The 14,873-nt window shown below is 54.1% G+C and overlaps 1 protein-coding gene across 4 annotated transcripts in view; it reads left to right on the top strand.

Annotated features, from left to right (window-relative positions):
- The window catches only part of MYO1C (myosin IC), a 40,553-nt gene extending 28,326 nt beyond the window's left edge, over positions 1–12,227 (top strand). For all 4 annotated transcript variants that reach the window (XM_028708078.2, XM_028708080.2, XM_077919569.1 and 1 more), the window contains exons 10-32: positions 5–124; positions 393–478; positions 790–895; positions 1,271–1,351; positions 2,091–2,182; positions 3,084–3,178; positions 3,337–3,383; positions 3,497–3,577; positions 3,685–3,790; positions 4,490–4,607; positions 4,882–4,995; positions 5,081–5,157; positions 5,312–5,380; positions 6,179–6,263; positions 6,423–6,582; positions 7,498–7,581; positions 7,707–7,800; positions 7,892–7,947; positions 8,421–8,556; positions 9,195–9,265; positions 9,448–9,545; positions 10,145–10,244; positions 10,581–12,227. In XM_028708078.2, the coding sequence (XP_028563911.2) occupies positions 5–124; positions 393–478; positions 790–895; positions 1,271–1,351; positions 2,091–2,182; positions 3,084–3,178; positions 3,337–3,383; positions 3,497–3,577; positions 3,685–3,790; positions 4,490–4,607; positions 4,882–4,995; positions 5,081–5,157; positions 5,312–5,380; positions 6,179–6,263; positions 6,423–6,582; positions 7,498–7,581; positions 7,707–7,800; positions 7,892–7,947; positions 8,421–8,556; positions 9,195–9,265; positions 9,448–9,545; positions 10,145–10,244; positions 10,581–10,607 (2,103 nt within the window). In that variant the 3' untranslated portion in view covers positions 10,608–12,227. The remainder of the gene's footprint in view (positions 1–4; positions 125–392; positions 479–789; positions 896–1,270; positions 1,352–2,090; positions 2,183–3,083; positions 3,179–3,336; positions 3,384–3,496; positions 3,578–3,684; positions 3,791–4,489; positions 4,608–4,881; positions 4,996–5,080; positions 5,158–5,311; positions 5,381–6,178; positions 6,264–6,422; positions 6,583–7,497; positions 7,582–7,706; positions 7,801–7,891; positions 7,948–8,420; positions 8,557–9,194; positions 9,266–9,447; positions 9,546–10,144; positions 10,245–10,580) is intronic.
- Positions 12,228–14,873: the final 2,646 nt, after the last annotated feature.

Genomic DNA, 14,873 nt, shown 5'->3' with positions numbered 1-14,873 from the left:
GCAGCTGGTCAGCCCCCTCAACCTGGAGCAGGCGGCTTACGCACGGGACGCCCTCGCCAAGGCCATCTACGGGCGCACCTTCTCGTGGCTCGTGGGCAAGATCAACAAGTCTCTCGCCTACAAGGTCAGCAGGCTCTTCTCCCCCTGACGGCCGCTGGGTCCTGGGCGGCACCCTCCGTGGAGGAGGCCTTGCTTCGGAAAAGGGGCCTGCAAGGAGCAGGCCTCCTCCTGCAAGGGTGGCTTTGCTGGGACAGGAGCAGAGTCCCCGCTTTCCAGGCAGGCAGTGCAGGGGGGCCAGGGGAGGGTGGGGGGGGGGCAGGCAGGCAGGGCAGGGGGGCCAGGGGAGGGGGCCGTTCCCAGGGGGCCTCTCACTCCCCTGTGCCTTTTGGCAGGAGACGGAGCGCCTGGGCTGGAGAAGCAGCGCCTCCGTCCTGGGTCTGCTCGACATCTACGGCTTCGAGGTTTTCCAGCACAACAGGTGGGTTTTCCTGGCTCCTGCCCAGGTGGAGGAAGAGGAGGGGCTGCCTGGCACAGGGCTGGCCTCAGGCTGCTCTCCTCCAGGGTTTGTCTCTGACCTTGTGCTGTGCCACTGAAACTCCGGTTGCTGCAGGCCAGCAGGGCTGTGAGAAGAACCAGCCCCAGCAGGGAGGTGGGTCTCGCTCTGCCACCCATGACTGTGGCAGGGGGGACTGTGACTCCCCTTTCAGTAAAAGTGGTTGCTTGGAGGGGGAGGGGGGTCAGAGTCTCGGCTGGGGCCAAGAGCTCTTTTCTGCCTTCTCTCCTTTGCAGCTTTGAGCAGTTCTGCATCAATTACTGCAACGAAAAGTTGCAGCAGCTCTTCATCGAGCTCACGCTGAAGTCGGAGCAGGAGGAATACGAGGCTGAGGGAATTGCGGTAAGAGCAGGGAGTGGTGATGGGGGGGGCTCCTCTGCTCTCCCAGCGAGGGAGGGGCTGCCATTTACACCTGAGGAGGCTGAAAAGAGTCAGCCCTTTGGCCAGCCGGCCTCTGGTGAGCCCTTGCCCTTTGGATTACTGGCCACGTTTCTGTTGAATGAGAGGTGCCTAAGAACATGGCAGCCATCACTTCTCCTTTGAAGGGCAAGGAGTTGAGGCCTTAATGCCTGACTCTTGTCAGTGAGGGGCTTCCCCTTGGGCCCCCTAAGGCCAAAGGGGGAGACCAGCCGGCTGGTGCCTCCAGCTGCTCCCCCATGCGCCTCTCCTCCCGAGCGGGGCCTATTTCCCTCAGACTCTCTCGCTTCCTTTTTGCAGTGGGAACCTGTCCAGTACTTCAACAACAAGATCATCTGTGACTTAGTGGAAGAGAAATTCAAAGGCATCATTTCAGTCTTGGTAAGTCCTCAAGGACGTGTGAGAAGATTGTGGGCAGAGGGCCTTCTCGGTAGTGGCTCCCTCCCTGTGGAACACCCTCCCTTCAGATGTCAAGGAAATAAACAACTATCTGACTTTTAGAAGACATCTGAAGGCAGCTTTGCAGAGGGAAGCTTTTAACGTTTGATGTTTTAGTATGTTTTTATATATGCTGTCAGCCGCCAAGGGTGGCTGGGGAAACCTAGCCAGATGCTTGCAGTATAAATAAAAGAATTATTATTATTATTATTATTATTATTATTATTATTATTATTATTATTATTATTATTGCTGCTGCTGCTGCTGTTGTTGTTGTTGCGGGGTGGAATAGCATTTCTGTCCCGTCCTTCCCCAAAGGTCCCAGGGCTGCAAAAAGGCAAGATTTTAATCGGTGGAAAAAATTTACCGTCAAAGGAATAGGGAAGGTTCTGAAAACATACATTGTCTGTCTGCAGCTTCACAAGAGAGGCCCCTCTGTTGGGAGGGAGCCCCACAGCACAGGAAATGCCCTCCTGGGCCCCCACCCCCACTGCTCTGCTCCCTCCTTTGGGCCCATTAGCCAAGTTGGTCAGCGGGCAGACTCCTGGGGACACCTGCAAGCCCCCCCCCCGATCCTCTGGAGGCTTCCATCTGCTCTGAAAGGCTCCAGTGATGGTCTTGCGGGGGGAGGAGGGTGGTGTTGCCTGCTAGACCCCCAAGTCCTTCCATTTCCGCCCTGCAGGATGAGGAGTGCCTGCGGCCTGGAGACGCCACCGACACGACCTTCCTGGTGAAACTGGAGGAGACAATAAAGAACCACCCCCACTTCCTCACGTGAGTCACCTTGGGGGCCGGAGGAGCCCCTCCATCTTCAGCCCAGGACTGGAGGCTCCACTTTGGTTTCAGCAGCTTCTTTGAGAACAGAAGCAGCCAATCTGCTCCTGCTACAGGGACCCAATCCCCCCCAGCTCAACCTTGTCCTCTGGGACCCTGAGCCACTGGTTCTGGCTCCCTCCCTCCCATCTTCTGCCCATTCTGGATTATTGTAACTCGCTCTATGTGGGCCTGTCCTTGAGACTGACCCAAAAACTCCAGCGGGTGCAGAATGCTGCGGCGAGACTCCTTGCGGGGTCCTTACTGCAAGATTACATTCACCCGGTGCTATACCAGCTGCGCTGGCTCCCGGTGGAGTACAGGATCAGGTTCAAGGTGCTGGTTTTAACCTTTAAAGCCCTATACGGCCTAGGACCCTCGTACCTACGGGACCGCCTCTCCTGGTATGCCCCACAGAGAAACTTACGGTCTTCAAATAAAAACATCTTGAAGGTCCCAGGCCACAGAGAGGTTAGGCTGGCCTCAGCCAGAGCCAGGGCTTTTTCGGCTGTGGCTCCGATCTGGTGGAACGCTCTGTCACAAGAGACCAGGGCCCTGCAGGACTTGACATCTTTCCGCAGGGCCTGCAAGACAGAGCTGTTACACCAGGCCTTTGGCCAGGGCACAGCCTGTCCCCCTCCTTTGGCAATCCTCACAGAACTCTAGCCCAATGGTTGCCATCAATTTGATTTGAATTAATTTTATAATGAATGATTTTAGAATGTTGTACTATTTTATTGTTGTTAGCCGCCCTGAGCCCGGCTTCGGCTGGGGAGGGCAGGATATAAATAAATTATTATTATTATTATTATTATTATTATTATTATTATTATTATTATTAATGGGGTTTCCCTCTCCACAGACACAAGCTGGCAGATGCCAAGACCCGGAAGTCCTTGGGCCGAGAGGAGTTCCGCCTGCAGCACTACGCCGGGGACGTCACCTACAACGTGGCAGGTAGATGGCGGTCGTCTCCAGGCAGCGGTGCTGGGCAGCGAGGGGCGTCTGTGCCTGTGCCCCCCTTCCCATACAGACGCTGTTTCAGGAGGAAACCCTCCCTCCAGCTCCTCCTGGCAGGGTCTTTTATGCCACTGGTTTTGTGCTTCCTTCCCCAGGTTTCCTGGACAAGAACAACGACCTCCTCTTCAGGAACCTCAAAGAGGTGAGTCCCGGCTGGAAGTGGGCCTGTGCCCTGGGCAGGAAGGTGCCTGTCCATGCAAAGGGCTCCTGGGGCTAAGCCAGGCCCACTTTGACTCCCTCTCGCTGCCCCCACAGGCCATGTGCAACTCAGAGAACCCCATTGTCAACCAGTGCTTTGACCGGTCGGAGCTGACGGACAAGAAGAGGCCAGAGACAGTAAGAGCCGAAAGAGGGTGGGAGGGTGGTGGGTGGTGGCCCTGCTGCAAGGCCAGGTGGCCGCGATCCTTCCCTCTGCTCCATTCCTCTCTTCTCCTCCATTGCAGGCAGTGACACAGTTCAAGAACAGCCTCGCGAAGCTCATGGAAATCCTGATGTCCAAGGACCCCTCCTACATCCGCTGCATCAAGCCCAACGACGCCAAGCAGGCGGGTGGGTCTCAGCCTCTGTCCCCGCTTCCTTCCCAGAGGGCGGGGAGTGCTGGTCTGGGGGTCTGGGGGCATTCTGAGCCTTGGCTGGAATCCACTCTTTCCAGGTTTCTCATCTCTGAAGTTTCTCAAAAACTCCCAACTTACAAGCTCTGGCTGCCGCCTAGGCCTCCTCTGATGCTGCCTGGATTGCACTGCCCTGTTCTTGAAGGGGGGGGCACTGTCTACTGTGGAAGAATAGCTCCATGGACACCAAGAGGGCAACCCAGGCGCTGGGCAGGGCGTTGGCCCAACTGCCCTTTTTTACGGGTTACTCTCCTTCATTCTGGGGACGCGGGTGGCGCTGTGGGTTAAACCACAGAGCCTAGGACTTGCCAATCAGAAGGTCGGTGGTTCGATTCCCCACGACAGGGTGAGCTCCCGTTGCTCGGTCCCTGCTCCTGCCAACCTAGCAGTTCAAAAGCACGCCAGTGCAAGTAGATAAATAGGTACCGCTCCGGCGGAAAGGTAAACGGCGTTTCCATGCGCTGCCCTGGTTCGCCAGAAGCGGCTTAGTCCTGCTGGCCACACGACCCGGAAGCTGTACTCTGGCTCCCTCAGCCAGTAAAGCGAGATGAGCGGCGCAACCCCAGAGTCGGCCACGACTGGACCTAGTGGTCAGGAGTCCCTTTACCTTTATTCCTTCATTCTGATCCTTTTCTAGGCCGTTTTGATGAAGTTTTGATCCGGCATCAGGTGAAGTACTTGGGCTTGATGGAGAACCTGAGAGTGCGTCGGGCTGGCTTTGCTTATCGGCGAAAATACGAAGTCTTCCTCCAGAGGTAGGTGTGCGTGCAAACCCTGTGCAGGAACATTACAGCGCAGGAACGGATTCGGAGGGAGCAGGTGGCTCCTGGGGGCGAAATGAAGGGTGGTCACTCTGCCTGCAATGTTGCGCCAAGGGAGGGGGGCTGTGTCTGCTTGCTGTGCTGTGGCAGCTCCAGCCCCCTCAGAGGAGAAGGGCAGCAAGATCCTCATACAGCTTCTGGGGGCTTTGGGGCTCTGCCTGGCGCTCCCTTGGTCATGTGACCAGGCTACCATCCCTTCCCTGGCCAGGTACAAGTCTCTGTGTCCCGACACGTGGCCCACCTGGGACGGGAGGCCCCACGACGGCGTGGCTGTGCTTGTGAAACACCTTGGCTACAAGCAGGAGGAGTTCAAGATGGGCAGGTAGGGGGCTGAGTCTTGGGGTGCTGCCCCGGGTGGGGGTGGGGGGTAAACGTTCTCTCTCTCTTACGGATAATTTCCCTTCTAGGACAAAAATATTTATTCGTTTCCCCAAGACTCTCTTTGCGACAGAAGACAGCCTGGAGATCCGGAAGCAGAGTCTGGGTGAGTTTGCCCATCGGGGAGTCTGGGGGCAGGGAATGCCTGGGGCCCTCCGGGGGTCAAGGAAGGTGGGTGCTGGGCCCCAGCAACCTTTGAGGCTGCCCGGGGGGGGGGTGCATCTCTGTGCTCAATGTGCCTCTTCCCTCCCTGGCTTCAGCCACAAAGCTCCAGGCAGGCTGGAGAGGCTACTACCGGCGGAAGAAGTTTCGGCAGATGAAGCTGTCAGGTAAGAAGCAGCGACGGCTCTTGGCTTCTCCTCTAGGGACAGACCCTCCCTTCCCGTCCATTGCAGGAGCAGTCCTGCTCAAGGTGGCCCCAGTTAAGCAGCAGGGCTGGCGCTCCAAGCAGCCCCTGAGGCCAGCAGGGGGGTGGGCAGGGCAAGGGCCTCCCTCCCAGGGGCGTTTCTGGGCCCTGTGCTCTGCTTGCTCCAGCAGCCATTTGCAGGTGGGGCAGGCGGTGGGTCTGCTTCTGCGCCTTTCCTCAGGGCAGCTCCTGCCACGAGAGGCAGGGAGGGACAGGGCGGCACACCCACTGCTTTGCCGCCCATGACTGGCCTGTGTTGAAGAGTCCAGGCCCAGCCCCATTGGCTTCTGCATCTGGAACGGCCAGGGAGCGGGGATTCATCTCATTCACCTCAGGAAGCCCAGATACCTCCCTTGCGGGTCCAGCAAAGGCCGGCCAGCAACATTTCAGGAGGAAAGGTTGGGAATCGCAAAATGCCCAGAGAGAGAGAGTGTTGGGTAGCCTCCTGCATCTCTGGCAACGACCCCCCTGGCCACCTCCTGCGGCAGCCTCTTCTCCCACTGAAGAGCCCTTGCTCTTAGGGATTTTCTCTGCCCTCCCTTTGGCCAGAACCAGCCACACCCTTGCAGGTGGTGCCCTCTGGAGCAGGGGAGAAGGAGTGGCCGCCTCTGTGCCAGGCTCCCAGGCCGCCCTTCTCCAGGCTCCTTCCACCATTCCTGCCCCCTCACCAGCACTGTCCTGTGCCCCTGACCCCCCGTCTCCCCCTCTTTGCTCCCTCCAGCCATCACTATCCAGTCCTGGTGGCGAGGGACACTGGGGCGGCGCAAGGCAGCCAAGAAGAAGCGGGCCGTGGAGACCGTCCGGCGGTGCGTCTGGGCTCCCTTTTCCCTTCCCTGGGCCGGGGGGGGGGGGCGGGCGCACCCTGCCCCTTGCAGGGCTTGTGAGGGGAGGTGGGGGCTGTTGGGGGGGGGGGGGTTAGTGCCACTCTGCTCTCCTAAGAAGCCTTTCCCTGGATCTCCCTGCAGGTTCATCAAGGGGTTTATTTACCGGAATTATGCTCGCTGCCCCGAGAATGAATACTTCCTTGACTACATCCGCTATTCCTTCCTGATGAACTTGAAGCGGAACCTGCCCCGGAACGTTCTGGACAAGTCCTGGCCGGTGCCTCCGCCCTCCCTGAGAGAGGTAGCTCCAGGGGCAGTGCAGTGGGGTGGGGTGGGTGGGAGCCCTGCCTCGCCCAAGGAGCTCCTCCTCCTGCTGCTGTCCCGGGCCTGGATCCAAGCAGGGGCCTGCATGTCCCACGTCCTTTGTCCATCAGCAGTTGTGGGTGACAGCAAAAGAGTGTCTAGGCCACCATCTCCTGGCTGAATGAGATGCTCTGCTTTCGAATGGACAAACCCGGATCATTGTGATAGTGCTTCCCCCTCCTTGCAGTCCGAAGAGATTTTCAAATATTAAGCAGTTTATAAATGTTGTGTTGTTGTTGTTAATGTTCCAAAGGGAGTCAGCAAAACAGACTCTGCAACCCAGCATGGGAATTGTGGGACATTTGGCAGGGAGAGGAGAGGGAAGATTCTTGACGCCTTTGACCTGGTGCCAGACACCGCCCCTCCCTCCTCTCTCTCCCTCCCTCAGATGTGATGTACAAGGAGCTGGAGACCCCACAAGTGCCAGGCCCATCTCTTCAAGAGGTGGAGGCCTGCTTTCATTCTCAAAGTGTTATTCAGGCAGGCAAAAGCATGAAGCGGGGAGAAAGCTCCTGCTCTGACCTCAAAATATCTGGCTCAGGAGGAGGAGGAAGAGATGGTCCTCTTGGCAGGGAGCTTTTATCTAAGGAAACCTTTAAGTTTGAAGTTGTGCCATTGCCACCACCTCCTATTCAGGCCGCAAGGCTGCCCTGAACCCTGTGCAAATGTCCAGAGGGGGCCCTCCCAGCTTGGGGCCAGTTAAATCTGTGAGCTGGTGTCTGCGTAGGTCCTGAGAGCTTAAAAGCTGCTCCTCCTTCCTCGTATGGTGTGACGGGGGGATGTCTTTGCCCTCCTGCTGCCCCTTGTGGTCTCCCTTTCCATCTGGCAGCTGCCTTTCCTCCTTGTTCTTCAGGCATCTCAGCTGCTGAGAGACCTCTGCATGCAGAACATGGTGTGGAGCTACTGCAAGAGAATCAGCCCCGAGTGGAAGCTGCAGGTGGGTAGCGCTGGGGCTCCTTCCCTGCCTGTCCCACCCCAAGGAGAAGGGCTCTCTGGGAGCAGCTTCCCAGTGGCTCCTCCTTTCCCTGGGGAGCGCTGTGACTCCGCCTGTCTCTCCCGCAGCTGGAGCAGAAAGTGGTGGCCAGCGAGATCTTCAAGGGGAAGAAGGACAACTATCCTCAGAGCGTCCCTCGCCTCTTCCTTAACACCCGCCTTGGTGAGTGGGGCTTCTCAGGCTGGCCAGGGGTGGGGCTGCCCTCTCCAGCTAGCTGCTTCCAACTGCCCCCCTTCTTTCCTTTTTGCGGCAGGTAGCGAAGAGATTAATGCCAAAATCCTTCAAGTGCTGGGAAATGAGACACTCAAGGTAAGTGAGCCACGGAAGCTCTTTGGCCGCGGCTCAGGGGCTCTGAAGGAAGGGCGCAGGGAGGCCGAGCCGGCCCAGAAGGGCTGGCCGGAACTTCCGGGGACAGCGCCAGCGGCTAATGGCGGAGCTCCTCTAAGCGGAGGAACTAGCTCCATGAAAACTGGGTCGCCCGCCACGGCGAAGGCGGGGACCCGTCAGAAATCTCAGGTGGAGGAAGCCCGGGAACGTGGGGGTTCGGCAGGGCACCTGGAGCGCCCCCCTACTCGCGGGGGATCCTTTTTAAGGGCTCCGGAGGCTCTCTGGCCGCGGCTCAGGGGCTCTGAAGGAAGGGCGCAAGGAGGCCGAGCCGGCCCAGAAGGGCTGGCCGGGATGGAAGTTGCCGCTCTTCCCTGCTGCCCCCCGTAGCCTCTTGTCTGGAGGCTGCTTCAGGCACTGTGGAAATTTGCTGTTGGGATTCTCGCTGCTCCTTTCAGTATGCCGTTCCCGTGACCAAGTACGACCGCAAAGGCTACAAGGCCAGACCCCGGCAGCTGCTGCTCACCCAGAATGCAATTCTGCTGGTTGAAGAGGCCAAGGTCAAGCAGCGGATTGACTACGGCAACCTGTCAGGTGCGGAGATGGTGACCAACAAGCGCTTGGCTGGCCTGGAGGCTGGGGGGGGGGGGAGAGAGAAGCTGCTTTTGGAGCAAGCGTTGCCTGGTCCCCATTGTTGGGAGCTGTTGTTTGTGACACAGTGTGGTATAGTGGTTAAGAGCGGTGGACTCGTAATCTGGTGAACCGGGTTCGCTTCCCTGCTCCTCCACATGCAGCTGCGGGTGACCTTGGGCCAGTCACACTTCTTTGAAGTCTCTCAGCCCCACTCACCCCACAGAGTGTTTGTTGTGGGGGAGGAAGGGAAAGGAGAATGTTAGCCGCTTTGAGACTCCTTAAAGGGAGTGAAAGGCGGGATATCAAATCCAAATCCAAACATGCATGCGGCCAACTCAGAGAAATTTGTTGTCCTCTGAGATTTTAGATGCACTTTCCAGAACGTGGCTGGCTGCTGGCATTGTGGGGCCTGTTTGTGGGCCTCTCTCCCCTGCCCAGGTCCCTGACGGAGCTTCCTAGCTTGGAGCTCTGTAGGTGGCAAGGGGGGCCTGTTCTGCCCAGAGGGCTGGAGCTGCCAGTGTTGCCACAGAAGAGAAAGGTGGCCGTGCCTGGAGTGAGCCCACTTTGCCAAGCAAAATGGCCCTTTCTTGTCTCAACAGGAATGTCCGTCAGCAGCTTGAGTGACAGCCTCTTCGTTCTCCACGTGGTCCGGGAGGATAACAAGCAGAAGGTAGCTTCTCTGCTCTATTAGCTGTGGGCTTGGGAGGGGAGGGAATTTGGGTGAGGGACCAGGCACATGCTGGATTTGGGGTTTGGTGGCTCAGTCCAGTGATGAGCAGCCAGATTCCCAACAGATTTGTACCTTGTGGGAATTCGAAAATCTCTCTGAAAGACATTTGGTTTGTTTTCCAGGGAGACGTGGTGCTACAGAGTGATTTTGTGATTGAGACTCTGACCAAAATTGCAATCTGTGCCAACAAAGTAAACAGTGTGAATATCAACCAGGGCAGGTGAGCTTGCTATACTTTTATTTTCAAATGTGTGCCTGTCTGATGTGGGTCATATGAGCTACCGCCCTCCTGCTTCTCTTAAGAGTAAAGGCCTCCAGGCCTGCTCCTGCTTTATCAAGGGAAGGGGCAGTCTATAGATCAAGCGGCTTTGCCAGAAGAATGTCCTGTGTATTGCACCGCTGTGGAAAGCCAGTGCCACACCAGGCCATTGGGCAATGCAGACAAGAAGCCCTGATATCAAATCCCAGCTCACCAGAGGCCAGTCTCTCAGCCTCAGATTGTTCCTCTGCAGACAGCCATGGCCTGAATTAAAGGGATGTTAGGACTGCAAAAAGAATGTACGAGAAGCATGTTGAAGATTGGGTCACTGTACTTAAGAGGCAGTACTAGTGACAAGACTTGCTTGTTGGTTTTGATTTTAATCCTGCCTTTTATTGTCAAATTATTATACCAATTTCCATCTATTAATCCCACCCCTGGGTATGTGGTGACATGGATTTGACGTGGCTCAGCTATAGGTCCCAAGTTCCGCTTTTGTGCTTGGAGCCAAGATGCCTCAATAGAGCTGCCCCAACTCTTCTCCTTCCCTTTCTCTACAGCATAAAGTTCACTGTTGGGCAAGGCAAAGAGGGCATCATTGATTTCACATCGGGATCCGAACTGCTGGTCGCCAAAGCCAAGAACGGCCATCTTGCGGTTGTAAGTAGCATTGGGCTGGCCAAGCTGGGAGTGGCTCCACCCTCCTGCCCACCCCCCAGGGGTCACTCCATGCGGCTCCTAAGCCAGTCTCTGTGAGGTGCTATGATGGCAGCTTTCCCCCCCCCTCCCCTGTGACCCTGCAGGTGCCATGGGCTTCATGCAGCTGTTCCTGCTGCACCAGAAGCCTCTCATCCCTCTTGGCAAAGCCCTGCCTCGCTTCCTGCTCAGTGCTGACCCGGCTCCTTGCCAGCTCACCTTGTTCAGTTCTGAGCAGGAATAGCTGCTTTGGGCTAGCTGCCGCTCTCCTTCCACACCTGACCTTTGTCTTCTTCTCAGGTGGCTCCTCGTCTGAATTCTCGATGACAAAAGCTGCCCTTCCGCAAGGGACCTCTTCGTCGGACGACATTCTGTAATCCTGGCTGGACACTTTCCCTGCCAACTTTTTTGGGGGTGGGGGCTGCTTTGCAGACCTTCTTTCTAGCTACCAAAGACCTGCAGATCCAAAGAATTACCCTCTAATTATGTCCTTTGGTTTCCATCGTACCAGGCAGGAACCTTTTGTCACAGCAGTGGTGGCTGCTCTGTCCCCTGGGCATCGAACGGCTGTGTGCCACATCAAGGCCAGACCCAGAACAGCAGCAGCAGCAGGGAGAGAACCTGTAGAGCTGCCGGCCAACTAAACGAAATGCCAAATTTTATACTAAAAATATTTTATGAAGATGTTTTCTCCTAGATTTTTTGATGCTTTGTATGAAAATGTAAAAGCCATAATACATGTGTGTAATTCTGTTAGTATGCCCTAGCTCATTGTATGGGATGTTTGCACTTTGAAAACTATTTTCTTATTTTTAATTGGAAGAGCTGTGATAGCAATCTATAATCAATGCCCGTCTGCCTTGCCCTGACCTTCTCATTTCCTCAGTTCAGTCTTGTGGCATCTTGCATCAAAAACGTGGGCTGCTTTTGCTGCAAGAGAGGACTGGCATGCTTGCACCTCTATCCATTTGTGCTGGGAGGGGCTTCTGGTCCTTCGTGGCTATTTGCCTGGAATATCTGTCTGCCCCAGGCCTTATTGCAGCCAGCTTAGTTGGGACAGTTGGCAATGATGGCTTCCTTCCCCCACATGCTACCTCTGGGGTTTCTCCCCCTGTAAGTTACTGCCCTCCCCGCTATGAACTTTCATCCCATCTACCCCCAGCCTTTGCAGGGTATTTTATCATGAAGTGACAAGCATGGAAACAGAACCAGAGCTTTTTAAATGCCTTTTCAAATAAAGTGCAGTTTTAAGAATGCAAAGGTGCTTAATTTAGGCTCTAGTGTTTGGCTGCTGCAGTGGGAACCCCTGGGTTTTGGAAGCAAAAGTATTGTTTTTTTACCACCATTAAGACACTAAACCAACCTTTTGGTTTTGGTAAGCTTTTTGTGAAACAGTTCCATCTGGTGTCCAAATATCGTTTTAAATCTGAATGTTCAAATTATATGAAAAGCCCTATTCATTGAGTCAGAATTCTTTTCATTTCTTAATTGCCATGTGGAGGCATGAGTTGTCTTTTACAGGACCCACAAAAGTTTGAGCACTTCTTTAATCCCATAAAACAAAAAAGGAGGAGCTATGATATCTTTTGAAGGTAGTTACAAGTCATCAGTAACAGCAGCTGCAGTGCTTTCAAGGACAATTTACTCAAGATAAAGGAAAAACTTCTTTAGTGTAAAAATGTGAATACGAGTCACTTTTGTGGTTGGACTGGACAAGCTTAAAGGCACTATTTGATTTTGCATTACTGATGGGCAAGATGTAGAACTTGGTGTGCTTGTATCCTTAGCATCCTGCTGCTGCTGCTGACCTTCAGAAGCCCCATTAGATTTTCTTTTCCGACGGGAATAAATGTTGCACCAGGCCTGGAATGCTGTCCATGCTATAGTGTATATAAGATTTAATGCACTATTGCTATATAAATGCCAAATAAATTTTTACTAAAATCAGATTTTTCTTTGCATTACGAACTAGCTTTAAAGTGCACTGGGACATTGTCCATGAGTGACAGGTGGCAGACTGTGGCTTTAGCTATGGAGATCTCTTAGCCTGGGTCAGATGTAAAAGCTGCAGGAGGAGGTGTGCATTTGGCCTAGCCTAGAAACGACAGCTCTGTGGAAGCTACTCAATCACAGCACTGTCAGTTTAAAAGGAGCTGAAATCCAGAGAAGCCACTGGTAGGCAGACTGGAGTAGAGCTGGCTGGCTCTTAAGATGCACATCCAGGAGACCATTTTCCTACCCAGCCTCATCCAATAAAGGAAATGACCCTCGTTGTTCCTCCTTCAGAGTTCGATGATTTTCCTCATCGTTGCAGTTTGGGGCTGGGCTGGGCTTTGTCCACCTAGCCCAAGGCTGCAGCATCCCCCCCCCCCCCCGCAAAACCACCATTACCTTGGCTTTGTGGGCCAGAAGCCCACCACCCCTGAAACAGACACAATGCCAAATACTCCAGATGGAGAATTACTCTCACCTTACATAAGGCAGCATCCTGTGTGGCTTTCATTGGCCTGGAAAACCCTTTATTTTGTAAAATATATATACCAGTACACAATACAAGTTCAGAGGGTAGTTGAAGGTAGAAGAGGAGGAGTTGGGGTGACTTTCACAGACAACCCATTTTGGGATGGACAGTGGTGGCAACTCAAATCTTCCCATTAGTGTGCTCAATTCTTGCTTTAAACTGATAACCCAAAAGTGGCAATGGTCTTTCTTTTCTGGTTTGAGTTTTTGAAAACTGGTCCCATGAAGCAGAATTACCTGTGAAGAAACTAGAAACTCCCAATTCCAACCTCTTCCTAGGGAATAGTTGATGGGGACCCCAAAGATGCAATAGCAGCCAGCAGCTGGGCACCATTTGGTGTTTTCCTTCCTTGTATCAAAAATTCATGTAAGGTGGTGCCTCACAAGACGAAATTAATCCGTTCCGCGAGTCTCTTCGTCTTGCGGTTTTTTCGTCTTACGAAGCACGGCTATTAGCGGCTTTAAGAAAACGGAAACAAACTCGCAAGAACTCGCAAGACGTTTCGTCTTGCGAAGCAAGTCCATAGGGAAATTCGTCTTGCGGAACGACTCAAAAAACGGAAAACCCTTTCGTCTAGCGAGTTTTTCCGTCTTGCGGGGCACCACTGTAACAAGATCCGTTGCTGCCCAGCACTGAGGGAAGTGGCAGATCGCTAAGTGAGGGTGCCTGCAATGGCAGCCAGGGATGGGGTGGATGTTGAGCAGAAAATTTCTTGCCCTTGTCTGCCTCTACTTCGCTGCTCCTGGAGCTTGGCGTGCCAGCCTCTCCCTCTATAGAGTCCAACATGGTTCCAGCTAGCAGCAAAGAAAGAGGAAGCAAGCAGCCTCAGAATGAGGCCTAATGGCAAACTACTGCAATCCCCCTTGCTGTGCAGTCCTTGGTAGAAACCGTCTGCTGTCACCTGTTCAGTCAGAAAGGGGAGGGCACAAGTATTACGGGTGTGTGACCTGTTTCTCATCAGAGCTGTAGTACAGTTGGTGCTGCAAAGCAGCTTCCCTCATCTTGCACCCACTAAAGTATAAATAGCTAAAAAGTATGAAGAGCCCATGCAAGTGTAAGGAACCGTTTGTGCAACTGCACACCTTTCACACAACACTAGTATGATCTGTTCATTGCGTTTCTGTGGACTGGAGGGGGCTGAAGGCCCTAGGAACACAGGAGGAGGACCAGGCTCCTGGCTCTGATCGCCAAACAAGGCACCCAAGATGGCCACTCCATGGCCAATACAAAGAAAAGGGGTCCTGGGACCAGGCATTTGCTCCAGACTGCATTTCAACGGACGGGTGGTTCTTGTGGCAGGCTAGATGCTCACTCTTTTCAGATATCCCCCTAGGAAAGGGATCCATTAACCTCAGTTCTATCTGCAGGTAGGAGCAGTAGCAGCTGTTAGCACAAGGGCAATGCCAGAACCTCGCTTGCCCCAAACAAATCCGTTAATGTGCAGACTCGCCGTACCACTGGCTCATTTGGCATTTTGAGAAATGGGGGGGTGGGAGAAGGGAACAGCTCTCAAAAATGAAAATGGGCGGCTGCTGAAAGGAATGGGCACTTGAATCAAGCAATCCATTTTAACCCTCCAGTACCAACTACACTTCTTGGCATCACTCAAGAGGGAAACACTGTTAAGAGCCCCAAGCCCCTACCCACTCACCAAGAAGGGTACCGAAAGGCATCACTAAGCATATTACTGGAAGGGATGGAGACTGATGGGGGCCTGGCAGATGCTGGTTGAGTGCTGAAGCATTTCCCACTTTTGAGAGGGTTCAGTAGAGAGCAGCCTGAGGTGCAGAATCTTGACACAGTATTTTATTTATCCAACAGACTCACTGCTCAGCCAGAGGGGAAAGCCCAGATGAAGCTAAAAGGCAAGGAGACAGTTCAGACCAGAAGGAGGAGAGTACAAGGCATTAGCAGAAGGAGGCTGAAGCAGCCAAGGAACAGTTTTGGGGGCCGGAAGGCTTCCCCACAATCCTTTCAGTGTTTTGTCAGCATGTGACCAAAAGGTCTGAGCACAGCTAACAGCGGAGTTTAACTTTGAAAGGAAACAGAGCCATTAAGAAATGAAAGGGAGC

Source organism: Podarcis muralis, chromosome 15 (genome assembly GCF_964188315.1).
Source record: "Podarcis muralis chromosome 15, rPodMur119.hap1.1, whole genome shotgun sequence".
In the NCBI taxonomy this organism is placed as follows: domain Eukaryota; kingdom Metazoa; phylum Chordata; class Lepidosauria; order Squamata; family Lacertidae; genus Podarcis; species Podarcis muralis.
The sequence above is the reverse complement of the archived record's forward strand: the minus strand, read 5'-3'. Positions and strand labels throughout refer to the sequence as shown.